The 26,340-nt window shown below is 41.1% G+C and overlaps 1 protein-coding gene across 1 annotated transcript in view; it reads right to left on the bottom strand.

Moving 5' to 3' along the window:
• IDH3B (Isocitrate dehydrogenase [NAD] subunit beta, mitochondrial) overlaps nucleotides 1-25,938 on the bottom strand; it is a 60,376-nt gene extending 34,438 nt beyond the window's left edge. The window contains exons 1-4 of the mRNA XM_051213158.1: nucleotides 25,853-25,938; nucleotides 25,765-25,818; nucleotides 16,035-16,174; nucleotides 15,860-15,997 (exon numbers count right to left, since the gene is read on the bottom strand). Coding sequence (XP_051069104.1) covers nucleotides 15,860-15,997; nucleotides 16,035-16,174; nucleotides 25,765-25,818; nucleotides 25,853-25,885 — 365 coding nt within the window. The 5' untranslated portion in view covers nucleotides 25,886-25,938. The remainder of the gene's footprint in view (nucleotides 1-15,859; nucleotides 15,998-16,034; nucleotides 16,175-25,764; nucleotides 25,819-25,852) is intronic.
• Between the last annotated feature and the right edge of the window lie 402 nt (nucleotides 25,939-26,340).

The raw sequence follows: 26,340 nt of genomic DNA, 5'->3' as shown, positions 1-26,340 counted from the left end.
CTGGATGGTAACATACTTTCTCTGAATGTCATAGTTTGTTTGAAAGGCAGCTACCAGAGAAAGAGATTTAGACTCGGCTGATTTCACATGTCGAGGACGTTTATGCTTCTTCTTAGGCTGAGACGTACGCTTCGGTGGACAGTGACCTTCTTTATGTCCACGTTTGTTGCACTCCTGACATTTATGCTTCTTGAATGGACAGAATCGTGCATAATGCCAATCACCGCATAACCAGCATGCAGTCCTTGGTTTGTTACGAGTTGTTAAAGGCTTCTGAACTTTTAACCTAGTAATAGTATTTACACTACCGCAGGTTAAATTAGGATTTACCCGTTCAATCAACTCGTTGTCGTGTCTGATGCTTTGTAGACGCTTACACTCATCTGTCAATGTTCTGAGTGTGACGTTTGGGTCTTGATCCAGTCGAGCTAAAAGTCTCGTCCTGATCTCAGCATCTTGTGGTGACTGAAGAGCTTTGATGAATATTAAGCATTTAAATTGGTCATCAGTCAACGAGCGTAACTTGAAACGTTCACATTCTCTGTTGACAATGTCTGCTAGAACACCATACTCATCAGCTTCGCGTTTCACCAAATTTAGACACCGATATCGAATACTAAACAACGAGGATGACTCGCCGAATATCTCTGACAACTGAAATACCGTCTCCTCGAAACTGAGCTCTCGAGGTAACTTTGGCAATATATGGTCAGCAAAACGTGCATGTTCACTGCTTCCCAACTTACGTACCAACAATCGGGTCTTCCACGCATCGTCTTGGTTACAGAATTCTGTTCTAAATGTATTTTCCCAACGTCTGAACCACGTGAGAAAAGTATTTCCACTTTCAGGATCATAGATGAATTCTGGGATGCTGCTAGCAACTGCATCACAAGACGAACTTGAAATAGCGTGTGAACTCGAGCTGTGGATGTTGAGCTGTTGAGTCAGAGTCTCCAACAACCGCATTTGTGCATCAAGTTGTGCTTGCTGTTGTTGTAGTATTCGGTTAAGCTGGTCATCTGATATGGGCATCTTGAATTTGTTTTCCTTTTTCCCCGTCGCCACTGTTATAATCTCTTTCTTCTTACGGTTATGACCCAGCTATTCCTATTGCTTAGTATTCTCGGACACCGATTCACTCGACAAGTCCCCAAATCAAAACACGGTTGAACAGGAAGAGATTATATTCCAAATAACAAGGTTAGATGGAAGTCAGAAGCACAATAGAGAAAACGTCAGTATATTTATAGTTTTCTACATGAGAAGATTCTAGAGTGTTCTCCAACTATCGACTAGTGCTGATTGGATAAGAATTAGCCAATCAGCGTGCACCAAAGCAATCGTGAATTGAGCATGCTTTAATCTAGTCTATGTCCCGCTAACACCTCCCCTTTGAGCAGATTCGTAGGATCTGGTGCTAGGTCGAACTGCAACCGAGTGACTGGCCTGTGCTTTCGATTAGTCCATCGTCTAGGCAATAGAGAAGTATCACTCTTTTCTTGCACAGAAACTGATGTGTCTATTCCCGGCGTTTTGATTTCAAAGGTGTCTAGCAGAACATCAAGAGGTAATCGATATTGAATCTTGTTGCTGGCTATCGAAGTTGCTTTCAATTGGTTAGCATGACGTACCCAAACTTCCGAGCCAACTGACACCTCGTAAACCACACTCCCCTTCTTTTTCAAGATCCGACCAGCTGTCCATGTAGGATGTTTCCCACGATAGTCCATAGCAAGCACTTTTTGTCCCACCGTGAACAATCGTCTTTGTGCCCCATGATGTCGGTTGGACTGATTCTCCATCGATAGGTTTCGTTGGGGTTCAATAGCTGGCGTAGGACGGATGACATCGGAATGTGTTCGTATCTTTCTTTTCAGTTTTCCTAGTAACCTTTCACCTGTCTTCTTTGGAAGTACTGGGGTGTCCAATGATGAACACGATACGTTACAGACACTGTTAATTGGTACATCCATTATTCCAAGTTTGTCTAACATATCTAGACCAAGAAGATCAAGGTTCGGCCGTTCTGTTAGGTAACATATTCCTGTACAGTTAGTTCCATTGAAGGAAAATTCACACTGTAATTCACCAACCAGTTTTAGCACACCACCTGATGCGTTTTTAGCCCTTTTCTTAGATGGCTTCATTGGCGGTTTACCCAGCAAGTTATACGTTTCTCTAGACACTAACGTGATATCTGATGCCGTGTCAATTTGAAGACGAGCTGATATGCCGTTTATCTGGATGGTAACATACTTTCTCTGAATGTCATAGTTTGTTTGAAAGGCAGCTACCAGAGAAAGAGATTTAGACTCGGCTGATTTCACATGTCGAGGACGTTTATGCTTCTTCTTAGGCTGAGACGTACGCTTCGGTGGACAGTGACCTTCTTTATGTCCACGTTTGTTGCACTCCTGACATTTATGCTTCTTGAATGGACAGAATCGTGCATAATGCCAATCACCGCATAACCAGCATGCAGTCCTTGGTTTGTTACGAGTTGTTAAAGGCTTCTGAACTTTTAACCTAGTAATAGTATTTACACTACCGCAGGTTAAATTAGGATTTACCCGTTCAATCAACTCGTTGTCGTGTCTGATGCTTTGTAGACGCTTACACTCATCTGTCAATGTTCTGAGTGTGACGTTTGGGTCTTGATCCAGTCGAGCTAAAAGTCTCGTCCTGATCTCAGCATCTTGTGGTGACTGAAGAGCTTTGATGAATATTAAGCATTTAAATTGGTCATCAGTCAACGAGCGTAACTTGAAACGTTCACATTCTCTGTTGACAATGTCTGCTAGAACACCATACTCATCAGCTTCGCGTTTCACCAAATTTAGACACCGATATCGAATACTAAACAACGAGGATGACTCGCCGAATATCTCTGACAACTGAAATACCGTCTCCTCGAAACTGAGCTCTCGAGGTAACTTTGGCAATATATGGTCAGCAAAACGTGCATGTTCACTGCTTCCCAACTTACGTACCAACAATCGGGTCTTCCACGCATCGTCTTGGTTACAGAATTCTGTTCTAAATGTATTTTCCCAACGTCTGAACCACGTGAGAAAAGTATTTCCACTTTCAGGATCATAGATGAATTCTGGGATGCTGCTAGCAACTGCATCACAAGACGAACTTGAAATAGCGTGTGAACTCGAGCTGTGGATGTTGAGCTGTTGAGTCAGAGTCTCCAACAACCGCATTTGTGCATCAAGTTGTGCTTGCTGTTGTTGTAGTATTCGGTTAAGCTGGTCATCTGATATGGGCATCTTGAATTTGTTTTCCTTTTTCCCCGTCGCCACTGTTATAATCTCTTTCTTCTTACGGTTATGACCCAGCTATTCCTATTGCTTAGTATTCTCGGACACCGATTCACTCGACAAGTCCCCAAATCAAAACACGGTTGAACAGGAAGAGATTATATTCCAAATAACAAGGTTAGATGGAAGTCAGAAGCACAATAGAGAAAACGTCAGTATATTTATAGTTTTCTACATGAGAAGATTCTAGAGTGTTCTCCAACTATCGACTAGTGCTGATTGGATAAGAATTAGCCAATCAGCGTGCACCAAAGCAATCGTGAATTGAGCATGCTTTAATCTAGTCTATGTCCCGCTAACACCTCCCTTTGAGCAGATTCGTAGGATCTGGTGCTAGGGTCGAACTGCAACCGAGTGACTGGCCTGTGCTTTCGATTAGTCCATCGTCTAGGCAATAGAGAAGTATCACTCTTTTCTTGCACAGAAACTGATGTGTCTATTCCCGGCGTTTTGATTTCAAAGGTGTCTAGCAGAACATCAAGAGGTAATCGATATTGAATCTTGTTGCTGGCTATCGAAGTTGCTTTCAATTGGTTAGCATGACGTACCCAAACTTCCGAGCCAACTGACACCTCGTAAACCACACTCCCCTTCTTTTTCAAGATCCGACCAGCTGTCCATGTAGGATGTTTCCCACGATAGTCCATAGCAAGCACTTTTTGTCCCACCGTGAACAATCGTCTTTGTGCCCCATGATGTCGGTTGGACTGATTCTCCATCGATAGGTTTCGTTGGGGTTCAATAGCTGGCGTAGGACGGATGACATCGGAATGTGTTCGTATCTTTCTTTTCAGTTTTCCTAGTAACCTTTCACCTGTCTTCTTTGGAAGTACTGGGGTGTCCAATGATGAACACGATACGTTACAGACACTGTTAATTGGTACATCCATTATTCCAAGTTTGTCTAACATATCTAGACCAAGAAGATCAAGGTTCGGCCGTTCTGTTAGGTAACATATTCCTGTACAGTTAGTTCCATTGAAGGAAAATTCACACTGTAATTCACCAACCAGTTTTAGCACACCACCTGATGCGTTTTTAGCCCTTTTCTTAGATGGCTTCATTGGCGGTTTACCCAGCAAGTTATACGTTTCTCTAGACACTAACGTGATATCTGATGCCGTGTCAATTTGAAGACGAGCTGATATGCCGTTTATCTGGATGGTAACATACTTTCTCTGAATGTCATAGTTTGTTTGAAAGGCAGCTACCAGAGAAAGAGATTTAGACTCGGCTGATTTCACATGTCGAGGACGTTTATGCTTCTTCTTAGGCTGAGACGTACGCTTCGGTGGACAGTGACCTTCTTTATGTCCACGTTTGTTGCACTCCTGACATTTATGCTTCTTGAATGGACAGAATCGTGCATAATGCCAATCACCGCATAACCAGCATGCAGTCCTTGGTTTGTTACGAGTTGTTAAAGGCTTCTGAACTTTTAACCTAGTAATAGTATTTACACTACCGCAGGTTAAATTAGGATTTACCCGTTCAATCAACTCGTTGTCGTGTCTGATGCTTTGTAGACGCTTACACTCATCTGTCAATGTTCTGAGTGTGACGTTTGGGTCTTGATCCAGTCGAGCTAAAAGTCTCGTCCTGATCTCAGCATCTTGTGGTGACTGAAGAGCTTTGATGAATATTAAGCATTTAAATTGGTCATCAGTCAACGAGCGTAACTTGAAACGTTCACATTCTCTGTTGACAATGTCTGCTAGAACACCATACTCATCAGCTTCGCGTTTCACCAAATTTAGACACCGATATCGAATACTAAACAACGAGGATGACTCGCCGAATATCTCTGACAACTGAAATACCGTCTCCTCGAAACTGAGCTCTCGAGGTAACTTTGGCAATATATGGTCAGCAAAACGTGCATGTTCACTGCTTCCCAACTTACGTACCAACAATCGGGTCTTCCACGCATCGTCTTGGTTACAGAATTCTGTTCTAAATGTATTTTCCCAACGTCTGAACCACGTGAGAAAAGTATTTCCACTTTCAGGATCATAGATGAATTCTGGGATGCTGCTAGCAACTGCATCACAAGACGAACTTGAAATAGCGTGTGAACTCGAGCTGTGGATGTTGAGCTGTTGAGTCAGAGTCTCCAACAACCGCATTTGTGCATCAAGTTGTGCTTGCTGTTGTTGTAGTATTCGGTTAAGCTGGTCATCTGATATGGGCATCTTGAATTTGTTTTCCTTTTTCCCCGTCGCCACTGTTATAATCTCTTTCTTCTTACGGTTATGACCCAGCTATTCCTATTGCTTAGTATTCTCGGACACCGATTCACTCGACAAGTCCCCAAATCAAAACACGGTTGAACAGGAAGAGATTATATTCCAAATAACAAGGTTAGATGGAAGTCAGAAGCACAATAGAGAAAACGTCAGTATATTTATAGTTTTCTACATGAGAAGATTCTAGAGTGTTCTCCAACTATCGACTAGTGCTGATTGGATAAGAATTAGCCAATCAGCGTGCACCAAAGCAATCGTGAATTGAGCATGCTTTAATCTAGTCTATGTCCCGCTAACACCTCCCCTTTGAGCAGATTCGTAGGATCTGGTGCTAGGGTCGAACTGCAACCGAGTGACTGGCCTGTGCTTTCGATTAGTCCATCGTCTAGGCAATAGAGAAGTATCACTCTTTTCTTGCACAGAAACTGATGTGTCTATTCCCGGCGTTTTGATTTCAAAGGTGTCTAGCAGAACATCAAGAGGTAATCGATATTGAATCTTGTTGCTGGCTATCGAAGTTGCTTTCAATTGGTTAGCATGACGTACCCAAACTTCCGAGCCAACTGACACCTCGTAAACCACACTCCCCTTCTTTTTCAAGATCCGACCAGCTGTCCATGTAGGATGTTTCCCACGATAGTCCATAGCAAGCACTTTTTGTCCCACCGTGAACAATCGTCTTTGTGCCCCATGATGTCGGTTGGACTGATTCTCCATCGATAGGTTTCGTTGGGGTTCAATAGCTGGCGTAGGACGGATGACATCGGAATGTGTTCGTATCTTTCTTTTCAGTTTTCCTAGTAACCTTTCACCTGTCTTCTTTGGAAGTACTGGGGTGTCCAATGATGAACACGATACGTTACAGACACTGTTAATTGGTACATCCATTATTCCAAGTTTGTCTAACATATCTAGACCAAGAAGATCAAGGTTCGGCCGTTCTGTTAGGTAACATATTCCTGTACAGTTAGTTCCATTGAAGGAAAATTCACACTGTAATTCACCAACCAGTTTTAGCACACCACCTGATGCGTTTTTAGCCCTTTTCTTAGATGGCTTCATTGGCGGTTTACCCAGCAAGTTATACGTTTCTCTAGACACTAACGTGATATCTGATGCCGTGTCAATTTGAAGACGAGCTGATATGCCGTTTATCTGGATGGTAACATACTTTCTCTGAATGTCATAGTTTGTTTGAAAGGCAGCTACCAGAGAAAGAGATTTAGACTCGGCTGATTTCACATGTCGAGGACGTTTATGCTTCTTCTTAGGCTGAGACGTACGCTTCGGTGGACAGTGACCTTCTTTATGTCCACGTTTGTTGCACTCCTGACATTTATGCTTCTTGAATGGACAGAATCGTGCATAATGCCAATCACCGCATAACCAGCATGCAGTCCTTGGTTTGTTACGAGTTGTTAAAGGCTTCTGAACTTTTAACCTAGTAATAGTATTTACACTACCGCAGGTTAAATTAGGATTTACCCGTTCAATCAACTCGTTGTCGTGTCTGATGCTTTGTAGACGCTTACACTCATCTGTCAATGTTCTGAGTGTGACGTTTGGGTCTTGATCCAGTCGAGCTAAAAGTCTCGTCCTGATCTCAGCATCTTGTGGTGACTGAAGAGCTTTGATGAATATTAAGCATTTAAATTGGTCATCAGTCAACGAGCGTAACTTGAAACGTTCACATTCTCTGTTGACAATGTCTGCTAGAACACCATACTCATCAGCTTCGCGTTTCACCAAATTTAGACACCGATATCGAATACTAAACAACGAGGATGACTCGCCGAATATCTCTGACAACTGAAATACCGTCTCCTCGAAACTGAGCTCTCGAGGTAACTTTGGCAATATATGGTCAGCAAAACGTGCATGTTCACTGCTTCCCAACTTACGTACCAACAATCGGGTCTTCCACGCATCGTCTTGGTTACAGAATTCTGTTCTAAATGTATTTTCCCAACGTCTGAACCACGTGAGAAAAGTATTTCCACTTTCAGGATCATAGATGAATTCTGGGATGCTGCTAGCAACTGCATCACAAGACGAACTTGAAATAGCGTGTGAACTCGAGCTGTGGATGTTGAGCTGTTGAGTCAGAGTCTCCAACAACCGCATTTGTGCATCAAGTTGTGCTTGCTGTTGTTGTAGTATTCGGTTAAGCTGGTCATCTGATATGGGCATCTTGAATTTGTTTTCCTTTTTCCCCGTCGCCACTGTTATAATCTCTTTCTTCTTACGGTTATGACCCAGCTATTCCTATTGCTTAGTATTCTCGGACACCGATTCACTCGACAAGTCCCCAAATCAAAACACGGTTGAACAGGAAGAGATTATATTCCAAATAACAAGGTTAGATGGAAGTCAGAAGCACAATAGAGAAAACGTCAGTATATTTATAGTTTTCTACATGAGAAGATTCTAGAGTGTTCTCCAACTATCGACTAGTGCTGATTGGATAAGAATTAGCCAATCAGCGTGCACCAAAGCAATCGTGAATTGAGCATGCTTTAATCTAGTCTATGTCCCGCTAACACCTCCCCTTTGAGCAGATTCGTAGGATCTGGTGCTAGGGTCGAACTGCAACCGAGTGACTGGCCTGTGCTTTCGATTAGTCCATCGTCTAGGCAATAGAGAAGTATCACTCTTTTCTTGCACAGAAACTGATGTGTCTATTCCCGGCGTTTTGATTTCAAAGGTGTCTAGCAGAACATCAAGAGGTAATCGATATTGAATCTTGTTGCTGGCTATCGAAGTTGCTTTCAATTGGTTAGCATGACGTACCCAAACTTCCGAGCCAACTGACACCTCGTAAACCACACTCCCCTTCTTTTTCAAGATCCGACCAGCTGTCCATGTAGGATGTTTCCCACGATAGTCCATAGCAAGCACTTTTTGTCCCACCGTGAACAATCGTCTTTGTGCCCCATGATGTCGGTTGGACTGATTCTCCATCGATAGGTTTCGTTGGGGTTCAATAGCTGGCGTAGGACGGATGACATCGGAATGTGTTCGTATCTTTCTTTTCAGTTTTCCTAGTAACCTTTCACCTGTCTTCTTTGGAAGTACTGGGGTGTCCAATGATGAACACGATACGTTACAGACACTGTTAATTGGTACATCCATTATTCCAAGTTTGTCTAACATATCTAGACCAAGAAGATCAAGGTTCGGCCGTTCTGTTAGGTAACATATTCCTGTACAGTTAGTTCCATTGAAGGAAAATTCACACTGTAATTCACCAACCAGTTTTAGCACACCACCTGATGCGTTTTTAGCCCTTTTCTTAGATGGCTTCATTGGCGGTTTACCCAGCAAGTTATACGTTTCTCTAGACACTAACGTGATATCTGATGCCGTGTCAATTTGAAGACGAGCTGATATGCCGTTTATCTGGATGGTAACATACTTTCTCTGAATGTCATAGTTTGTTTGAAAGGCAGCTACCAGAGAAAGAGATTTAGACTCGGCTGATTTCACATGTCGAGGACGTTTATGCTTCTTCTTAGGCTGAGACGTACGCTTCGGTGGACAGTGACCTTCTTTATGTCCACGTTTGTTGCACTCCTGACATTTATGCTTCTTGAATGGACAGAATCGTGCATAATGCCAATCACCGCATAACCAGCATGCAGTCCTTGGTTTGTTACGAGTTGTTAAAGGCTTCTGAACTTTTAACCTAGTAATAGTATTTACACTACCGCAGGTTAAATTAGGATTTACCCGTTCAATCAACTCGTTGTCGTGTCTGATGCTTTGTAGACGCTTACACTCATCTGTCAATGTTCTGAGTGTGACGTTTGGGTCTTGATCCAGTCGAGCTAAAAGTCTCGTCCTGATCTCAGCATCTTGTGGTGACTGAAGAGCTTTGATGAATATTAAGCATTTAAATTGGTCATCAGTCAACGAGCGTAACTTGAAACGTTCACATTCTCTGTTGACAATGTCTGCTAGAACACCATACTCATCAGCTTCGCGTTTCACCAAATTTAGACACCGATATCGAATACTAAACAACGAGGATGACTCGCCGAATATCTCTGACAACTGAAATACCGTCTCCTCGAAACTGAGCTCTCGAGGTAACTTTGGCAATATATGGTCAGCAAAACGTGCATGTTCACTGCTTCCCAACTTACGTACCAACAATCGGGTCTTCCACGCATCGTCTTGGTTACAGAATTCTGTTCTAAATGTATTTTCCCAACGTCTGAACCACGTGAGAAAAGTATTTCCACTTTCAGGATCATAGATGAATTCTGGGATGCTGCTAGCAACTGCATCACAAGACGAACTTGAAATAGCGTGTGAACTCGAGCTGTGGATGTTGAGCTGTTGAGTCAGAGTCTCCAACAACCGCATTTGTGCATCAAGTTGTGCTTGCTGTTGTTGTAGTATTCGGTTAAGCTGGTCATCTGATATGGGCATCTTGAATTTGTTTTCCTTTTTCCCCGTCGCCACTGTTATAATCTCTTTCTTCTTACGGTTATGACCCAGCTATTCCTATTGCTTAGTATTCTCGGACACCGATTCACTCGACAAGTCCCCAAATCAAAACACGGTTGAACAGGAAGAGATTATATTCCAAATAACAAGGTTAGATGGAAGTCAGAAGCACAATAGAGAAAACGTCAGTATATTTATAGTTTTCTACATGAGAAGATTCTAGAGTGTTCTCCAACTATCGACTAGTGCTGATTGGATAAGAATTAGCCAATCAGCGTGCACCAAAGCAATCGTGAATTGAGCATGCTTTAATCTAGTCTATGTCCCGCTAACACCTCCCCTTTGAGCAGATTCGTAGGATCTGGTGCTAGGGTCGAACTGCAACCGAGTGACTGGCCTGTGCTTTCGATTAGTCCATCGTCTAGGCAATAGAGAAGTATCACTCTTTTCTTGCACAGAAACTGATGTGTCTATTCCCGGCGTTTTGATTTCAAAGGTGTCTAGCAGAACATCAAGAGGTAATCGATATTGAATCTTGTTGCTGGCTATCGAAGTTGCTTTCAATTGGTTAGCATGACGTACCCAAACTTCCGAGCCAACTGACACCTCGTAAACCACACTCCCCTTCTTTTTCAAGATCCGACCAGCTGTCCATGTAGGATGTTTCCCACGATAGTCCATAGCAAGCACTTTTTGTCCCACCGTGAACAATCGTCTTTGTGCCCCATGATGTCGGTTGGACTGATTCTCCATCGATAGGTTTCGTTGGGGTTCAATAGCTGGCGTAGGACGGATGACATCGGAATGTGTTCGTATCTTTCTTTTCAGTTTTCCTAGTAACCTTTCACCTGTCTTCTTTGGAAGTACTGGGGTGTCCAATGATGAACACGATACGTTACAGACACTGTTAATTGGTACATCCATTATTCCAAGTTTGTCTAACATATCTAGACCAAGAAGATCAAGGTTCGGCCGTTCTGTTAGGTAACATATTCCTGTACAGTTAGTTCCATTGAAGGAAAATTCACACTGTAATTCACCAACCAGTTTTAGCACACCACCTGATGCGTTTTTAGCCCTTTTCTTAGATGGCTTCATTGGCGGTTTACCCAGCAAGTTATACGTTTCTCTAGACACTAACGTGATATCTGATGCCGTGTCAATTTGAAGACGAGCTGATATGCCGTTTATCTGGATGGTAACATACTTTCTCTGAATGTCATAGTTTGTTTGAAAGGCAGCTACCAGAGAAAGAGATTTAGACTCGGCTGATTTCACATGTCGAGGACGTTTATGCTTCTTCTTAGGCTGAGACGTACGCTTCGGTGGACAGTGACCTTCTTTATGTCCACGTTTGTTGCACTCCTGACATTTATGCTTCTTGAATGGACAGAATCGTGCATAATGCCAATCACCGCATAACCAGCATGCAGTCCTTGGTTTGTTACGAGTTGTTAAAGGCTTCTGAACTTTTAACCTAGTAATAGTATTTACACTACCGCAGGTTAAATTAGGATTTACCCGTTCAATCAACTCGTTGTCGTGTCTGATGCTTTGTAGACGCTTACACTCATCTGTCAATGTTCTGAGTGTGACGTTTGGGTCTTGATCCAGTCGAGCTAAAAGTCTCGTCCTGATCTCAGCATCTTGTGGTGACTGAAGAGCTTTGATGAATATTAAGCATTTAAATTGGTCATCAGTCAACGAGCGTAACTTGAAACGTTCACATTCTCTGTTGACAATGTCTGCTAGAACACCATACTCATCAGCTTCGCGTTTCACCAAATTTAGACACCGATATCGAATACTAAACAACGAGGATGACTCGCCGAATATCTCTGACAACTGAAATACCGTCTCCTCGAAACTGAGCTCTCGAGGTAACTTTGGCAATATATGGTCAGCAAAACGTGCATGTTCACTGCTTCCCAACTTACGTACCAACAATCGGGTCTTCCACGCATCGTCTTGGTTACAGAATTCTGTTCTAAATGTATTTTCCCAACGTCTGAACCACGTGAGAAAAGTATTTCCACTTTCAGGATCATAGATGAATTCTGGGATGCTGCTAGCAACTGCATCACAAGACGAACTTGAAATAGCGTGTGAACTCGAGCTGTGGATGTTGAGCTGTTGAGTCAGAGTCTCCAACAACCGCATTTGTGCATCAAGTTGTGCTTGCTGTTGTTGTAGTATTCGGTTAAGCTGGTCATCTGATATGGGCATCTTGAATTTGTTTTCCTTTTTCCCCGTCGCCACTGTTATAATCTCTTTCTTCTTACGGTTATGACCCAGCTATTCCTATTGCTTAGTATTCTCGGACACCGATTCACTCGACAAGTCCCCAAATCAAAACACGGTTGAACAGGAAGAGATTATATTCCAAATAACAAGGTTAGATGGAAGTCAGAAGCACAATAGAGAAAACGTCAGTATATTTATAGTTTTCTACATGAGAAGATTCTAGAGTGTTCTCCAACTATCGACTAGTGCTGATTGGATAAGAATTAGCCAATCAGCGTGCACCAAAGCAATCGTGAATTGAGCATGCTTTAATCTAATCTATGTCCCGCTAACACCTCCCCTTTGAGCAGATTCGTAGGATCTGGTGCTAGGGTCGAACTGCAACCGAGTGACTGGCCTGTGCTTTCGATTAGTCCATCGTCTAGGCAATAGAGAAGTATCACTCTTTTCTTGCACAGAAACTGATGTGTCTATTCCCGGCGTTTTGATTTCAAAGGTGTCTAGCAGAACATCAAGAGGTAATCGATATTGAATCTTGTTGCTGGCTATCGAAGTTGCTTTCAATTGGTTAGCATGACGTACCCAAACTTCCGAGCCAACTGACACCTCGTAAACCACACTCCCCTTCTTTTTCAAGATCCGACCAGCTGTCCATGTAGGATGTTTCCCACGATAGTCCATAGCAAGCACTTTTTGTCCCACCGTGAACAATCGTCTTTGTGCCCCATGATGTCGGTTGGACTGATTCTCCATCGATAGGTTTCGTTGGGGTTCAATAGCTGGCGTAGGACGGATGACATCGGAATGTGTTCGTATCTTTCTTTTCAGTTTTCCTAGTAACCTTTCACCTGTCTTCTTTGGAAGTACTGGGGTGTCCAATGATGAACACGATACGTTACAGACACTGTTAATTGGTACATCCATTATTCCAAGTTTGTCTAACATATCTAGACCAAGAAGATCAAGGTTCGGCCGTTCTGTTAGGTAACATATTCCTGTACAGTTAGTTCCATTGAAGGAAAATTCACACTGTAATTCACCAACCAGTTTTAGCACACCACCTGATGCGTTTTTAGCCCTTTTCTTAGATGGCTTCATTGGCGGTTTACCCAGCAAGTTATACGTTTCTCTAGACACTAACGTGATATCTGATGCCGTGTCAATTTGAAGACGAGCTGATATGCCGTTTATCTGGATGGTAACATACTTTCTCTGAATGTCATAGTTTGTTTGAAAGGCAGCTACCAGAGAAAGAGATTTAGACTCGGCTGATTTCACATGTCGAGGACGTTTATGCTTCTTCTTAGGCTGAGACGTACGCTTCGGTGGACAGTGACCTTCTTTATGTCCACGTTTGTTGCACTCCTGACATTTATGCTTCTTGAATGGACAGAATCGTGCATAATGCCAATCACCGCATAACCAGCATGCAGTCCTTGGTTTGTTACGAGTTGTTAAAGGCTTCTGAACTTTTAACCTAGTAATAGTATTTACACTACCGCAGGTTAAATTAGGATTTACCCGTTCAATCAACTCGTTGTCGTGTCTGATGCTTTGTAGACGCTTACACTCATCTGTCAATGTTCTGAGTGTGACGTTTGGGTCTTGATCCAGTCGAGCTAAAAGTCTCGTCCTGATCTCAGCATCTTGTGGTGACTGAAGAGCTTTGATGAATATTAAGCATTTAAATTGGTCATCAGTCAACGAGCGTAACTTGAAACGTTCACATTCTCTGTTGACAATGTCTGCTAGAACACCATACTCATCAGCTTCGCGTTTCACCAAATTTAGACACCGATATCGAATACTAAACAACGAGGATGACTCGCCGAATATCTCTGACAACTGAAATACCGTCTCCTCGAAACTGAGCTCTCGAGGTAACTTTGGCAATATATGGTCAGCAAAACGTGCATGTTCACTGCTTCCCAACTTACGTACCAACAATCGGGTCTTCCACGCATCGTCTTGGTTACAGAATTCTGTTCTAAATGTATTTTCCCAACGTCTGAACCACGTGAGAAAAGTATTTCCACTTTCAGGATCATAGATGAATTCTGGGATGCTGCTAGCAACTGCATCACAAGACGAACTTGAAATAGCGTGTGAACTCGAGCTGTGGATGTTGAGCTGTTGAGTCAGAGTCTCCAACAACCGCATTTGTGCATCAAGTTGTGCTTGCTGTTGTTGTAGTATTCGGTTAAGCTGGTCATCTGATATGGGCATCTTGAATTTGTTTTCCTTTTTCCCCGTCGCCACTGTTATAATCTCTTTCTTCTTACGGTTATGACCCAGCTATTCCTATTGCTTAGTATTCTCGGACACCGATTCACTCGACAAGTCCCCAAATCAAAACACGGTTGAACAGGAAGAGATTATATTCCAAATAACAAGGTTAGATGGAAGTCAGAAGCACAATAGAGAAAACGTCAGTATATTTATAGTTTTCTACATGAGAAGATTCTAGAGTGTTCTCCAACTATCGACTAGTGCTGATTGGATAAGAATTAGCCAATCAGCGTGCACCAAAGCAATCGTGAATTGAGCATGCTTTAATCTAGTCTATGTCCCGCTAACACTATGGTACTCGTGTGGAGTCACAATGAAAAGCTAAATGAAAAGTATTTCCATAACTAGTTTGTGATTTTCCAAGATAAAAATGGAAATTTCAAACCAGCTGAAATGTTATTGTAAGTACTGAAATAACAAGAGTAGTAATAGCTATGATTATTCCCTGAAATATGGTGATATTTCATCAAATATTTATTCATTGACATTAAGTAACTAGATATTTCAGCAAACGACAAAAGCTAGACGGATTACTTGTGGAGCTTTCAGGGGTCACAATAACTCCAAAATTCTCATCCTGAGCTAAAATATTATCCATCACCTCAAAATGACAATAGCATGCCTTACTGACGTTAATTAAACCTCAGGAACTTCACCAACAAAAAAGAACAAGTAACTTACGAATCGAAACCGACAAGTTTTGAAGGACCAGCAAATTTACCTTGGTGTTTGATGACAATGGAAATTTGGTATTTTTATTAAACTAACTACAAGGAATTCTTCAGAAATAATGAGTATCAGTAAGACAAGATTAAAATATATACTTGGTGCCAGAATTGACATAAAACTATCTACAGAAAAAAAATCAAATTGTATTACATAAATAATATATTCAAAAGTTACGGGAAAGCTTCCGCTAACTATCTTGAATTTAGTAAAATGATTCTCATAATGAACAAGTATGGAAGGAAACCACTTTATATACAGTTCCCATTTATTCAACAAATTCTCATACCAAGTAATCCAACAAATAGTCGAGTCTATACTTAAGACATTTTTTAGTCTAAAAACGCTTTAAGAAATAAGACCAAATATTTTTCATCTTTTGGCTATCAGTACAGACAATTACTTTACATAAAATATGATAATGAAAAAAAAGCTTATTGGTTCAGTCCAAAACAAACTGTTGTCAAAATTTACTGTTCACAATAGAGGTACAAACTTCAATATTGTAAACACGGCAGAAAAACGGATAAATTGAAAAATATGGATCTTACTTGATCAGAAACAAAGACATACCTCATTCTTAGGTTAAGTGCACTAGATCCCTGAGTTTCGACAGGTGTACGGACAATTCCTTTTAAACCGACCTTGTTTTTAGTAACAGAGTTGACAGCATTATAGAGACCACCATTTGGATCTAAATTATTGTTAAATCTGGGGGAATCAAACAGGATACCAATCTATTTCTTACCCAAATTTCACCTCCTCAAACTGAACAGGTACATTGAATTCTTTGAAAACTGACTTTACACAAACGAAGAGTTCTGGCCACACCCCATCACCAGGTAGGAGAGTAACAGTCTTCTTTTCCTCAGCATTTGATGAAGTACCCTGAATTGTACAAGAAATTAGAAAAGCAATATAATGACGATGTCCAAAAAGACGAAGAATGCTTCACGACTAAACCGTCCAGTTTAAAGAACGAAACCACGCCAAAATTATCCACTCGAAGAACAAATATTATCGCCCATCTCAGAACTCTGGTTTTCAGCTCAAAACCCCTATTTTAAAAAGGTTTGGTACCTCTTCTTTTTTCGATTAGTTTTTCCAGTCTTGACCCTTTTTAAGTATTAAAGCCTACTGTTTTTGCTCTCATTGAATTCAGTTAAGAAATCCGGAATACCAGATTTTGTGATAGTTTTCATCTTGTGCTCATTAATCTGATAGTTTAATTATAAATTGATGTATTTTCCCAACAAGTTTTAGTTCAATACAAGTTTTTATGACACAAATTAATATCTTTTGAGCGATGGTTACGAAAACGTGCTATCAACAACCGTGTTATTTTCCATGGGAAAAAGCTGCGTATACTATGGTAAGGCTAGAGGCTAGTACCCTAACTTTTGGACAGATTTCACATCCGAAGCCTTTAAAAGGTTTAGCAAGGCAGGATGCATTCGAATGTGCAAAACTGCTGCTCAAACACCTGTCGCATGTCACTTATAAGTGTTCCCAAGATGTATATAGCTCAGACAAATAGAATCGAACCAAATAAAAATGAGACTGCAACGAGACTGCTTCCACTAATAAGCAAACTAACAGGACTGATAATCGGAGATACAAAAAGGTCCTAATAATATGAATAATACAAAACTGCTCCCCATCCAACCATTACAAAAGACTGAATGGAAAGTAGTGAAATAGATGGAGAGCACTTGACGTCATTTATGAAAGGCTGTCTTACTTGTAGTTAAGATACATAAGAGTGATCATAAAATCGAGGAGTAAGGATTTAAGTTCGAAAATTCGCTTCCAATAAGTGGGAGAAATTAGGATGACACAATAACTCATTTCCTCCTAAAGTTACCGGAATCTGTGGCAAGCCCATTTGACTACTGTATCATTTATCTAGTCATTGTAACTCAGACTCAATTCACTATGTTAATTTCGGTGTGTATGATCGAATGTATGTCTGTACATTAACTTTTAAGCTATCTTCCTATTGGTTTCAATGTGCAGATAATCGATAATCTATCCACACCCGATTAACTCTCAAATATATATGGATTTTTAACAGACTCACTCACTCTCCCTGTTTCATCGTGTGCTTGCTCACCGAACGCTTGTGGATTATTATTATTCATTAACAATAAACTATCTCTATAACTGGTGTTCAGGCTTTTTAATAATCTCGAGTAAATTCGCAATTCAACTAGGAGATTAAGCCTACCTAAAACACTCAGTTACGGGATATTATTATTTGGAGTCAGATATTGAGCCTGATTCCAATATGTTGAGGATGATGTCCTCAATATCTGACTCCAAATAATAATATCCCGTAACTGAGTATTTTAGGTAGGCTTAATCACCTAGTAGAATTGCGAATTTACTCGAGATTATTAAAAAGCCTGAACACCAGTTATAGAGATAGTTTATTGTTAATGAATAATAATAATCCACAAGCGTTCGGTGAGCAAGCACACGATGAAACAGGGAGAGTGAGTGAGTCTGTTAAAAATCCATATATATTTGAGTTAATCGGGTGTGGATAGATTATCGATTATCTGCACATTGAAACCAATAGGAAGATAGCTTAAAAGTTAATGTACAGACATACATTCGATCATACACACCGAAATTAACATAGTGAATTGAGTCTGAGTTACAATGACTAGATAAATGATACAGTAGTCAAATGGGCTTGCCACAAATCACTATCCTTAAGATTTATAGGTTACGCAGTCGATCAACAGATTAAGGGTCAAACAGGACATAATTACGGAAGGTAATGTTCAAACCTGAATAAGAAAGATTTAATACTGAGAAATAAACAAACTACAATAAACTGATGAGCATGTGCTTAAAGATATGTCACTTACCATAAGAATAAAGAGACCTGAACAAAAAAGGACTCAATTTGGGTTTAGAAGTGGCATAATAAATCCAATAGTAGTGGATATCCAGGTAGCAAAAGGGGTTTATCAGTGAAAGAAGTCACTTCTGCTGGTCTTAAGCTAGCGCCTTCGATTCGTTTGACAGGACTGTTCTCTGGGACTGTCTATTGAAGAAGGGTGTGTCTGAAAAGTTCGTTAACATCCTAAAGGCCGTATATACAAACACCCCAAAGAGAGTGAGGGCATATAATCACCTTTCTCCATTGTTCTGTTCAAGCAGTGGGGTTAGAAAGGGTTGCCCAATCTCACCATTCCTCTTTAACTTTACCATCGATGACGTTCTGGAAACAGCTCTGATGGATGTAAGTAATGTCTATGTGAATCTGTTGCCTGGAGAAAGACTTCTCGACCTTGAGTGTGTCGATGATATTGCCTTACTGTGCGATAATACCCAAGCCATGCAGGTGATTAGCGTCCGTGGGTATGGTATGTGCTTTGCACCTTCGAAGTGCAAAGTACTTTTACAAGACTGATAGCATCCTGATCCTGCACTCACCCTGGGTAGTGAGCAAATAGAAGTAGTCGAGAAGTTCGTGTATCTAGGTAGCTGCATAAGTGCTGTTGGTGACGTGAGTGATGAGATCAATGCACGTATAGTGAAAGCCAGAGCGGCTTATGCCAATCTGGGCCATCTTTGGCGCCTTCGTGATGTTAGTCTGGCTGTAAAAGGTCGGATCTACAACACGTCAGTGAGAGCAGTTTTGCTCTATGCTTGTGAAACCTGGCGTCTCCGAGTTGAGGATGTTAGACGACTCTGTGTTTGACCATCGCTGTCTCCGAAGGATTGCTGACATCCAGTGTCAACACCATGTTAGTAATGCAGAGGTTCGGCATCGTGTGTTCGGGTGCAGAGACGATAATCCAACTGGTTTCACTATCTTGAAACATCGACTTCGGTGGCTTGGACATGTTCTACGAATGTTGTCCCAGAGAATTCCACGTCGTGCATTATTTGCCGACACTGGGACTGGTTGGGAAAAGCGGAGATGTGGACGATATAGTGCAATGGCATGAAAGAAAGCTATACGGAACTGGCTTCTGTTGGTCCTTCACTACTCTAGTTGAGGACCTAAAGATAATGCAACACGTTATAAAACATGGTTCAGAATAGAAACCAGTGGCGATACTGTTGTAACTTTCTTGATAAAAGTAATAGTAACTTCTTTGACTAAAAGAATTCTTTCTGGTTAGTTTCATTTCATATGAACTGCTTCTCCCATTATTACTATTTCACTTTCATACGCTAATTTCTGTTTATTGTTCTTTTTTATGACATTTCCTTTTTTATCTCTTTACAACCTCATTCTTATTGCGTGGTACATGAATATTTGGTTCCTCTCATTCCAATGTTTGTATTCGACGTAATGAAAATTTGAAAGAAAACGTTTAGTGTCAAACAATCATTACATACTAGAGACCAGTAGCTGCTAAAGGTTTTGGGACTCTTAAAAGGATACGTAGAGCATCCGCTCACTTGGAAATTAAGACACCGGAATCTCAGCCTTTTTATCTTAGAAACTGACAAGTTAGCCCATGACTCATCGATACGGTTGAAGAAAGTTGAGATGGTTACAGCTCTAATAGTTTACAAAACAACTAACTACTGACAAACTAAGCCGTTCCATCTTAAAACGGCTTAAAACAGAACCATGTATAACGTGATAGTCATTGATACCTACATGTGAAAAAAGACCAAAAACAATAGTGAACCAGTCAAAATACCATGATTTATTTTGCTACTAGGAAGAGATGCTTAAAACAATAACTTAGTACAACATCACAGTTACACATCTCCATGTTGAAGTAAAGAATATGCACGTGCCGGATTCCCAATGTTATAATGATAGTTAAGTAAGCAGAAAATGACATGTGAACTGAAACTGAGGAATCGTAGTGTTTAAGGAAACGTGGAGACGATGGTAACTTTTAGAAGCCAAAACTGTAGGTAAAACACAGCTGGTTAGCAAGTCATTGGAAAAGACGGTATCAGAAACAAAAACTCCACTGCGTGTCAAGACAGATCTCTCTGAGAGGTCAGTCACTTTTCATAAGTCAAGAGAATCTTCCGATAAGGAACCAACGGCTAGATTTGAACACGACCTCAGTCATATTAAGTCCTTAATAAGCAAACTATTCCCAGATACAGTTTCAGGAGTTAGTATTTATAAGCTTTATAGAATAGGACAAAAGGTGGATTCTGAGATTCCTCAGAAAAACCGCCTCTTGACGGTTATATTTGCCACGGTTGAAGAAAGGAACCTAATTCTAGACAACTCACGTAAACTGATTGGGTCCGGAATATACGTCCGTGAGGATCTAAGTCTAGCTGGCCGTATTAAGAGACGAGCTGCAGAAGTGGAAATAAATGAGCGTCGCCGAAACCGTGAAAGAAACCTCGTTCTGAAGGGTTTTCAAATTGTAAAAGTTCGGAGCAAAACGATCCCCAAACGACTCTGGGTGGTAAGGGAAAGTTCTCCACAGACTTGAAGGTATGCTACACAAATGGTTGCAGTCTACTAAAAAAAATGGCGGGGCTCAAGTCAATGGTGGATAAAAAAACCCGGATGTTATTGCTACCTCGGAAACTTGGTTAACGTCAGAAGTATTAGATAATGAAATTCAGTTGACTGGTTTTTTAACCAGTAGGGCTGATAGATTAAACTGTAGGGGAGACGGGGTTATCCTGTACACGAAAAGCACCCTAAGAGTACCCATAAGAGTAGCTGAGACAGTGGCACGTGTTTCAGGGACATGTAAACTGGTGCGATGTAAGCTGAAATGTAGACGGCAAGTTATTGTATTAGTTGCAGTATATCCCAGTCTAGAATGTGTAGCAGATGATTTTCTCCTAAGTAAACTTAAGTCCTGACGTAATAAGGGTAAAAGCATTGTAGTAGGCGACTTTAATGCACCGTATATAAACTGGGTTTACTTAGAAGTAGGGTCATCGATAACGTTGTTCGATTGCAAACTGTTAGAAACCTCGATTGGATTGGTTTTATTCCAAAACATTAGAAACCCCACAAGATATGACTTAAGAAACTCCTCTTCTCTTTTACATTTAGTCTTCACATACGGTGATGACGTTGGTCAAATGACTTTTTTCCCACCACTAGGAAGAGGTGACCATGCAGTCATCTTATTCAAATTCATTGCTGAGATTGCCTGTCAAACAGTTGCGCCGGCCGGTCCTAATATATGGAAGGCAGATATGGAGGCAATCAACTCCACAGCATCGGCTGAAAACTGGGAAATTGACTCAAATGCATCAGTACAAGAGGCATGAACTCTTTACAGGCAGTTATACAATCGGGTAACGCAACAATACATACCCTGGACAGTTCCAAAGAAGAAACACGGCCATCCCTGGATAGGCCGGGATATTCAACGTTTATGAAGACAAAAGAAATGTTGGGATGTTGCCATCCGCCTTGGCACAGCAGGTACGATGGAACGCTACAGAACGGTAAGAAACAAGTGTATAACAAGAATTCGGGAAGCTCAAAGAAAATATGAAATGCAGTTGGCACAATCTGCACTCAAGCAACCCAAGAGAATATTCTCGTACATAAACTACAGAACAATGATGCATCATTGGATTCCCAACCTAATTAAAGAAGGGAGTGAATCTGAAATGACAGAGGAAGATCAGGAAGAAGCAGAGGCTATGGCTGACTATTTTGTGGCAGTTTTCACTCAGGAACCTCCTCTAAAGAAAGAACCAGACTCAAATACAGAGTCAACAAACCAGCTGCTCACCGTGGACCTCGACCAAAACGATGTGCTTAAGGCTCTTAGCACCCTAAACATGGAGAAGTCAACAGGACCAGATGAACTACACCCCAAAATCTTGAGACATATGGCCCAATATATCGCGGCCCCACTGACTGTGATATTCAATATGTCACTTGACCAAGGTGTGTTACCTATGGACTGGAAGGACGCAATCGTCACTCCCATACATAAAACAGGACCAAGACAAGATTCATAGAACTACAGAACTGCAAGCCTCACCAGTGTTGTGTTTAAAATATTGGAAAGAATAGTCAAACGGACCATAATGGCATTTACGGAAACCAATAACTTGCTAAACAAAGAACAACATGATTTTAGAAAGTGTCCATCTGGTACAACGAACCTCCTTATTGCAAGGGAGTTTTGGATAAACGCACAAGACAACGGAAACTCAGTGGATGTTGTCTACATACACTTCAGTAAGGCTTTTAACAAGTTGCCAACTAAATAGAATGCCATAAAAATTGGAAAACCTTGGTACTGTAGGACATCTTTTAAAATGGATTAAGGATTTAATAGTAGGTCGTAGACAGAATAACAATAAATTCAAAGTGCTCCATCTGAAGACTAGTACTTAGTGGGGTACCTCAAGATTCCGTCCTAGGTCCTTTACTCTTTATAATGTATGTTAATGATCTTCCAAGTATAGTACAGTCTCCAATGTTGTTATACGCTGACGGTGTAAAGATCTGGCGAGTAATAACTGGAGACACAGACGCATGTGCTCTTCAGGCGGACTTAAATAATATGATTAACTGGTCTAAAGAGTGGCTGATGCCTATTACCCGTGGTCTGGTCTCATAAGGATCTAGGGGTGACAGTGAGTCATGTTCTTAAGGTGACAGCCCATTGCCTGGAGGTCGCAGCTTAGGGGTTTCCAACCCTCTGGGCTTTAAAACGGACATTCACTAAGTTATATACTACCATGTTCACCACAGTATACACATCCTTAGTGAGAAATAAGCTTGAGAACTGCGTTCAGGCTGCAAGTCCCTGTTTAAAAGATGGTCCAGATATCCTAGAAAAAGTACAGAAGGCAGTCGCTAGTGCAATTCCAGAACTCCGGGGTTTACCATACAAAGAGCGGCTTGAAAAGCTGGACCTTTTTACTCTGTCCTATCGCAGATTAAGAGAAGATCTAATTTTGATGTACAAAATACTGAGAAATGATTTCGGACCTAACTCATTCTCTCTTTTTCCTCCCACTAGATCGGGACATCTCAGAGGACAAAGCAGGCGAGTAGAAAAGCCAAGAACGAACAAAATACTCGTGGCATACAGGTTTTCACATCGAGTCATCAATACTTGGACCCTGCTACCCGAAACAGTGGTGTCCGCACCTTCAATTGACTCTTTCAAGAGAAGACTGGACACTCCCAGAAGCGTACTAGAAAAGGAATAACATAGGCCGTAGGCCTTCTGTCCTTACTACACAAATCTGAATCCCGAGCTTCCAATTTTGGGGAAACTTCCGAAGTCAAATGGCCTTCCTAAAATTTCCCCAACATGTGCCAAATTTTCCCTAAAATTGGAAGCTCGTGATCTGACCATTAATTTGCCGATTTGGGGAAAATTTCGGGTTTTTTCCCAAAGTTTAGGGGAAAATTTTGAGGGTTTTGTGCCATTTCTTGAGAAATGCACCAAAGCCTTACATAGCGGCTTTCCCGGAATTACACTTTCGGTGGCCCGTAGTCCTGCCGTTGTTTAGATCGAACGATGTTGTCGAACGGGCTCACTATTTTTGTGGAGGCCCGTAGTTTGATTTTGTCTGCCTATAAATATTGAGTAACGCTTGACAAAAATGGAGTTGGCTTCCCAGCCATCTTCCCTGCGTGTCATTTTGCTTTGTTCTGTTTCATTCGCTTCATATACAAAATATATGTATTCACAAGTCAATTCTCGTTATTCGACTTATTTAATTCCGTTATTGACTAACGCGATTCAAGTGGACGATGATATACGAGAATAGGCGATAGCAAACATCCATATGATCTAAATAGGAGTCAGATCCACGGGCCACAAAAATGGGTCGTCGTTTTTATTTCCTTTTGAGCTATCTCGATTCTTACTCCCCCGAGAACTAGAGCGAGGTCTTGTAGATGTGAAATTGGAGATTAATAATTTTAATGCATCTAGTTTATTTTCAAGACTGGCAACAGCTCGTTCGTGATGTGCTCGTAGTTCGCCTAACTCAGCAGTTAACGATGCTATGGTAGGAGTTTTCTTGTCGTTCGAAGTTTCTGATATTGTCTGTACGTAAGGTGTAGTACAGGGTGTAATTTCTAGAATTTTATCAGCCATGCTAGCAAGACTTTCTAAATCTAATGGTTGGCTAAGAGCGCAAAGAATTTGCCTAACTACTGTTGGCAAACGTTGTAGCCAAATCTCCTTGAGGAAAGCATCATCAAATTTATAAGGGCCGGCCAATTGTCTCATGTGGCGTAATAATTGAGACGGTGACTTGTCGCCTAGCTCACATTCGTGCAGTAATTGTTGTAGTCTCTTTTCATCCGATAATGAGGTACGTTGGATAATTACCTGCATCTAATCCATATGATCAATTGAAGCAGGCAATTATCCAACGTACCTCATTATCGGATGAAAAGAGACTACAACAATTACTGCACGAATGTGAGCTAGGCGACAAGTCACCGTCTCAATTATTACGCCACATGAGACAATTGGCCGGCCCTTATAAATTTGATGATGCTTTCCTCAAGGAGATTTGGCTACAACGTTTGCCAACAGTAGTTAGGCAAATTCTTTGCGCTCTTAGCCAACCATTAGATTTAGAAAGTCTTGCTAGCATGGCTGATAAAATTCTAGAAATTACACCCTGTACTACACCTTACGTACAGACAATATCAGAAACTTCGAACGACAAGAAAACTCCTACCATAGCATCGTTAACTGCTGAGTTAGGCGAACTACGAGCACATCACGAACGAGCTGTTGCCAGTCTTGAAAATAAACTAGATGCATTAAAATTATTAATCTCCAATTTCACATCTACAAGACCTCGCTCTAGTTCTCGGGGGAGTAAGAATCGAGATAGCTCAAAAGGAAATAAAAACGACGACCCATTTTTGTGGCCCGTGGATCTGACTCTATTTAGATCATATGGATGTTTGCTATCGCCTATTCTCGTATATCATCGTCCACTTGAATCGCGTTAGTCAATAACGGAATTAAATAAGTCGAATAACGAGAATTGACTTGTGAATACATATATTTTGTATATGAAGCGAATGAAACAGAACAAAGCAAAATGACACGCAGGGAAGATGGCTGGGAAGCCAACTCCATTTTTGTCAAGCGTTACTCAATATTTATAGGCAGACAAAATAAACTACAGACATGTTGTGAGTCATGGAATATGATGTGTACACACATATACGCTGATATAAAAAGTCTATATTGATAAGCGAATAATTAACAAGGTCAAAATATGACTCAATTAGAATGAATAGGATGGAATGTCCGAAAGCTAGAATAAGATATATGGGCCTAAAATAATGACTGACACTACACACTAAAACAGAAAAAATTTCCCCAAAATAGGAGATTCGATCGTTACAGTTGCCGTGACCTGCGGTATGCCAACAGACAGGAATGAAATATATGAGGAATAAATCTGACCGCATATGTAAACTGAGAAGTTTATATATTAATATTTGGAAAAACTGTAAGATTGGATCATTGTTAAGTAATACAGTACTAAATGCCACTTACGAGATGAAACTGCTTAGCATGTTTAGTGAGAGACACAAATCCTGTTTTGTTAGCCTAGAATAGTGTCATTAAACTACAGTCCAACTACCAAGATTGTTGAGGTCAAACCCCGGAATAGCATCACTAGTCAATTTATGAAAAACCAGTTAGGCTATGACCTTGACCCGAATAACCTTCAACGTTTTAAGAAACGCGGAAATGCAAATATGTACGCTGAGTTCACATGGAAGCATAGGAGATTCGCTTAATGTATGTGAACTTGTCACCAAAGGATACCAGTAGATTGTTTATGTTGGCTTCGAAACATTTCACCTCTGAGAACTTTTCAGATTTGTGTAGTAAGGACGGAAGGCCTACGGCCTATGTTATTCCTTTTCTAGTATGCTTCTGGGAGTGTCCAGTCTTCTCTTGAAAGAGTCAATTGAAGGTGCGGACACCACTGTTTCGGGTAGCAGGGTCCAAGTATTGATGACTCGATGTGAAAACCTGTATGCCACGAGTATTTTGTTCGTTCTTGGCTTTTCTACTCGCCTGCTTTGTCCTCTGAGATGTCCCGATCTAGTGGGAGGAAAAAGG

This window comes from Schistosoma haematobium, chromosome 3 (assembly GCF_000699445.3).
Source record: "Schistosoma haematobium chromosome 3, whole genome shotgun sequence".
NCBI lineage: Eukaryota > Metazoa > Platyhelminthes > Trematoda > Strigeidida > Schistosomatidae > Schistosoma > Schistosoma haematobium.
Note: the sequence above shows the minus strand (reverse complement) of the source record. Positions and strands in the feature narration are given on the sequence as shown.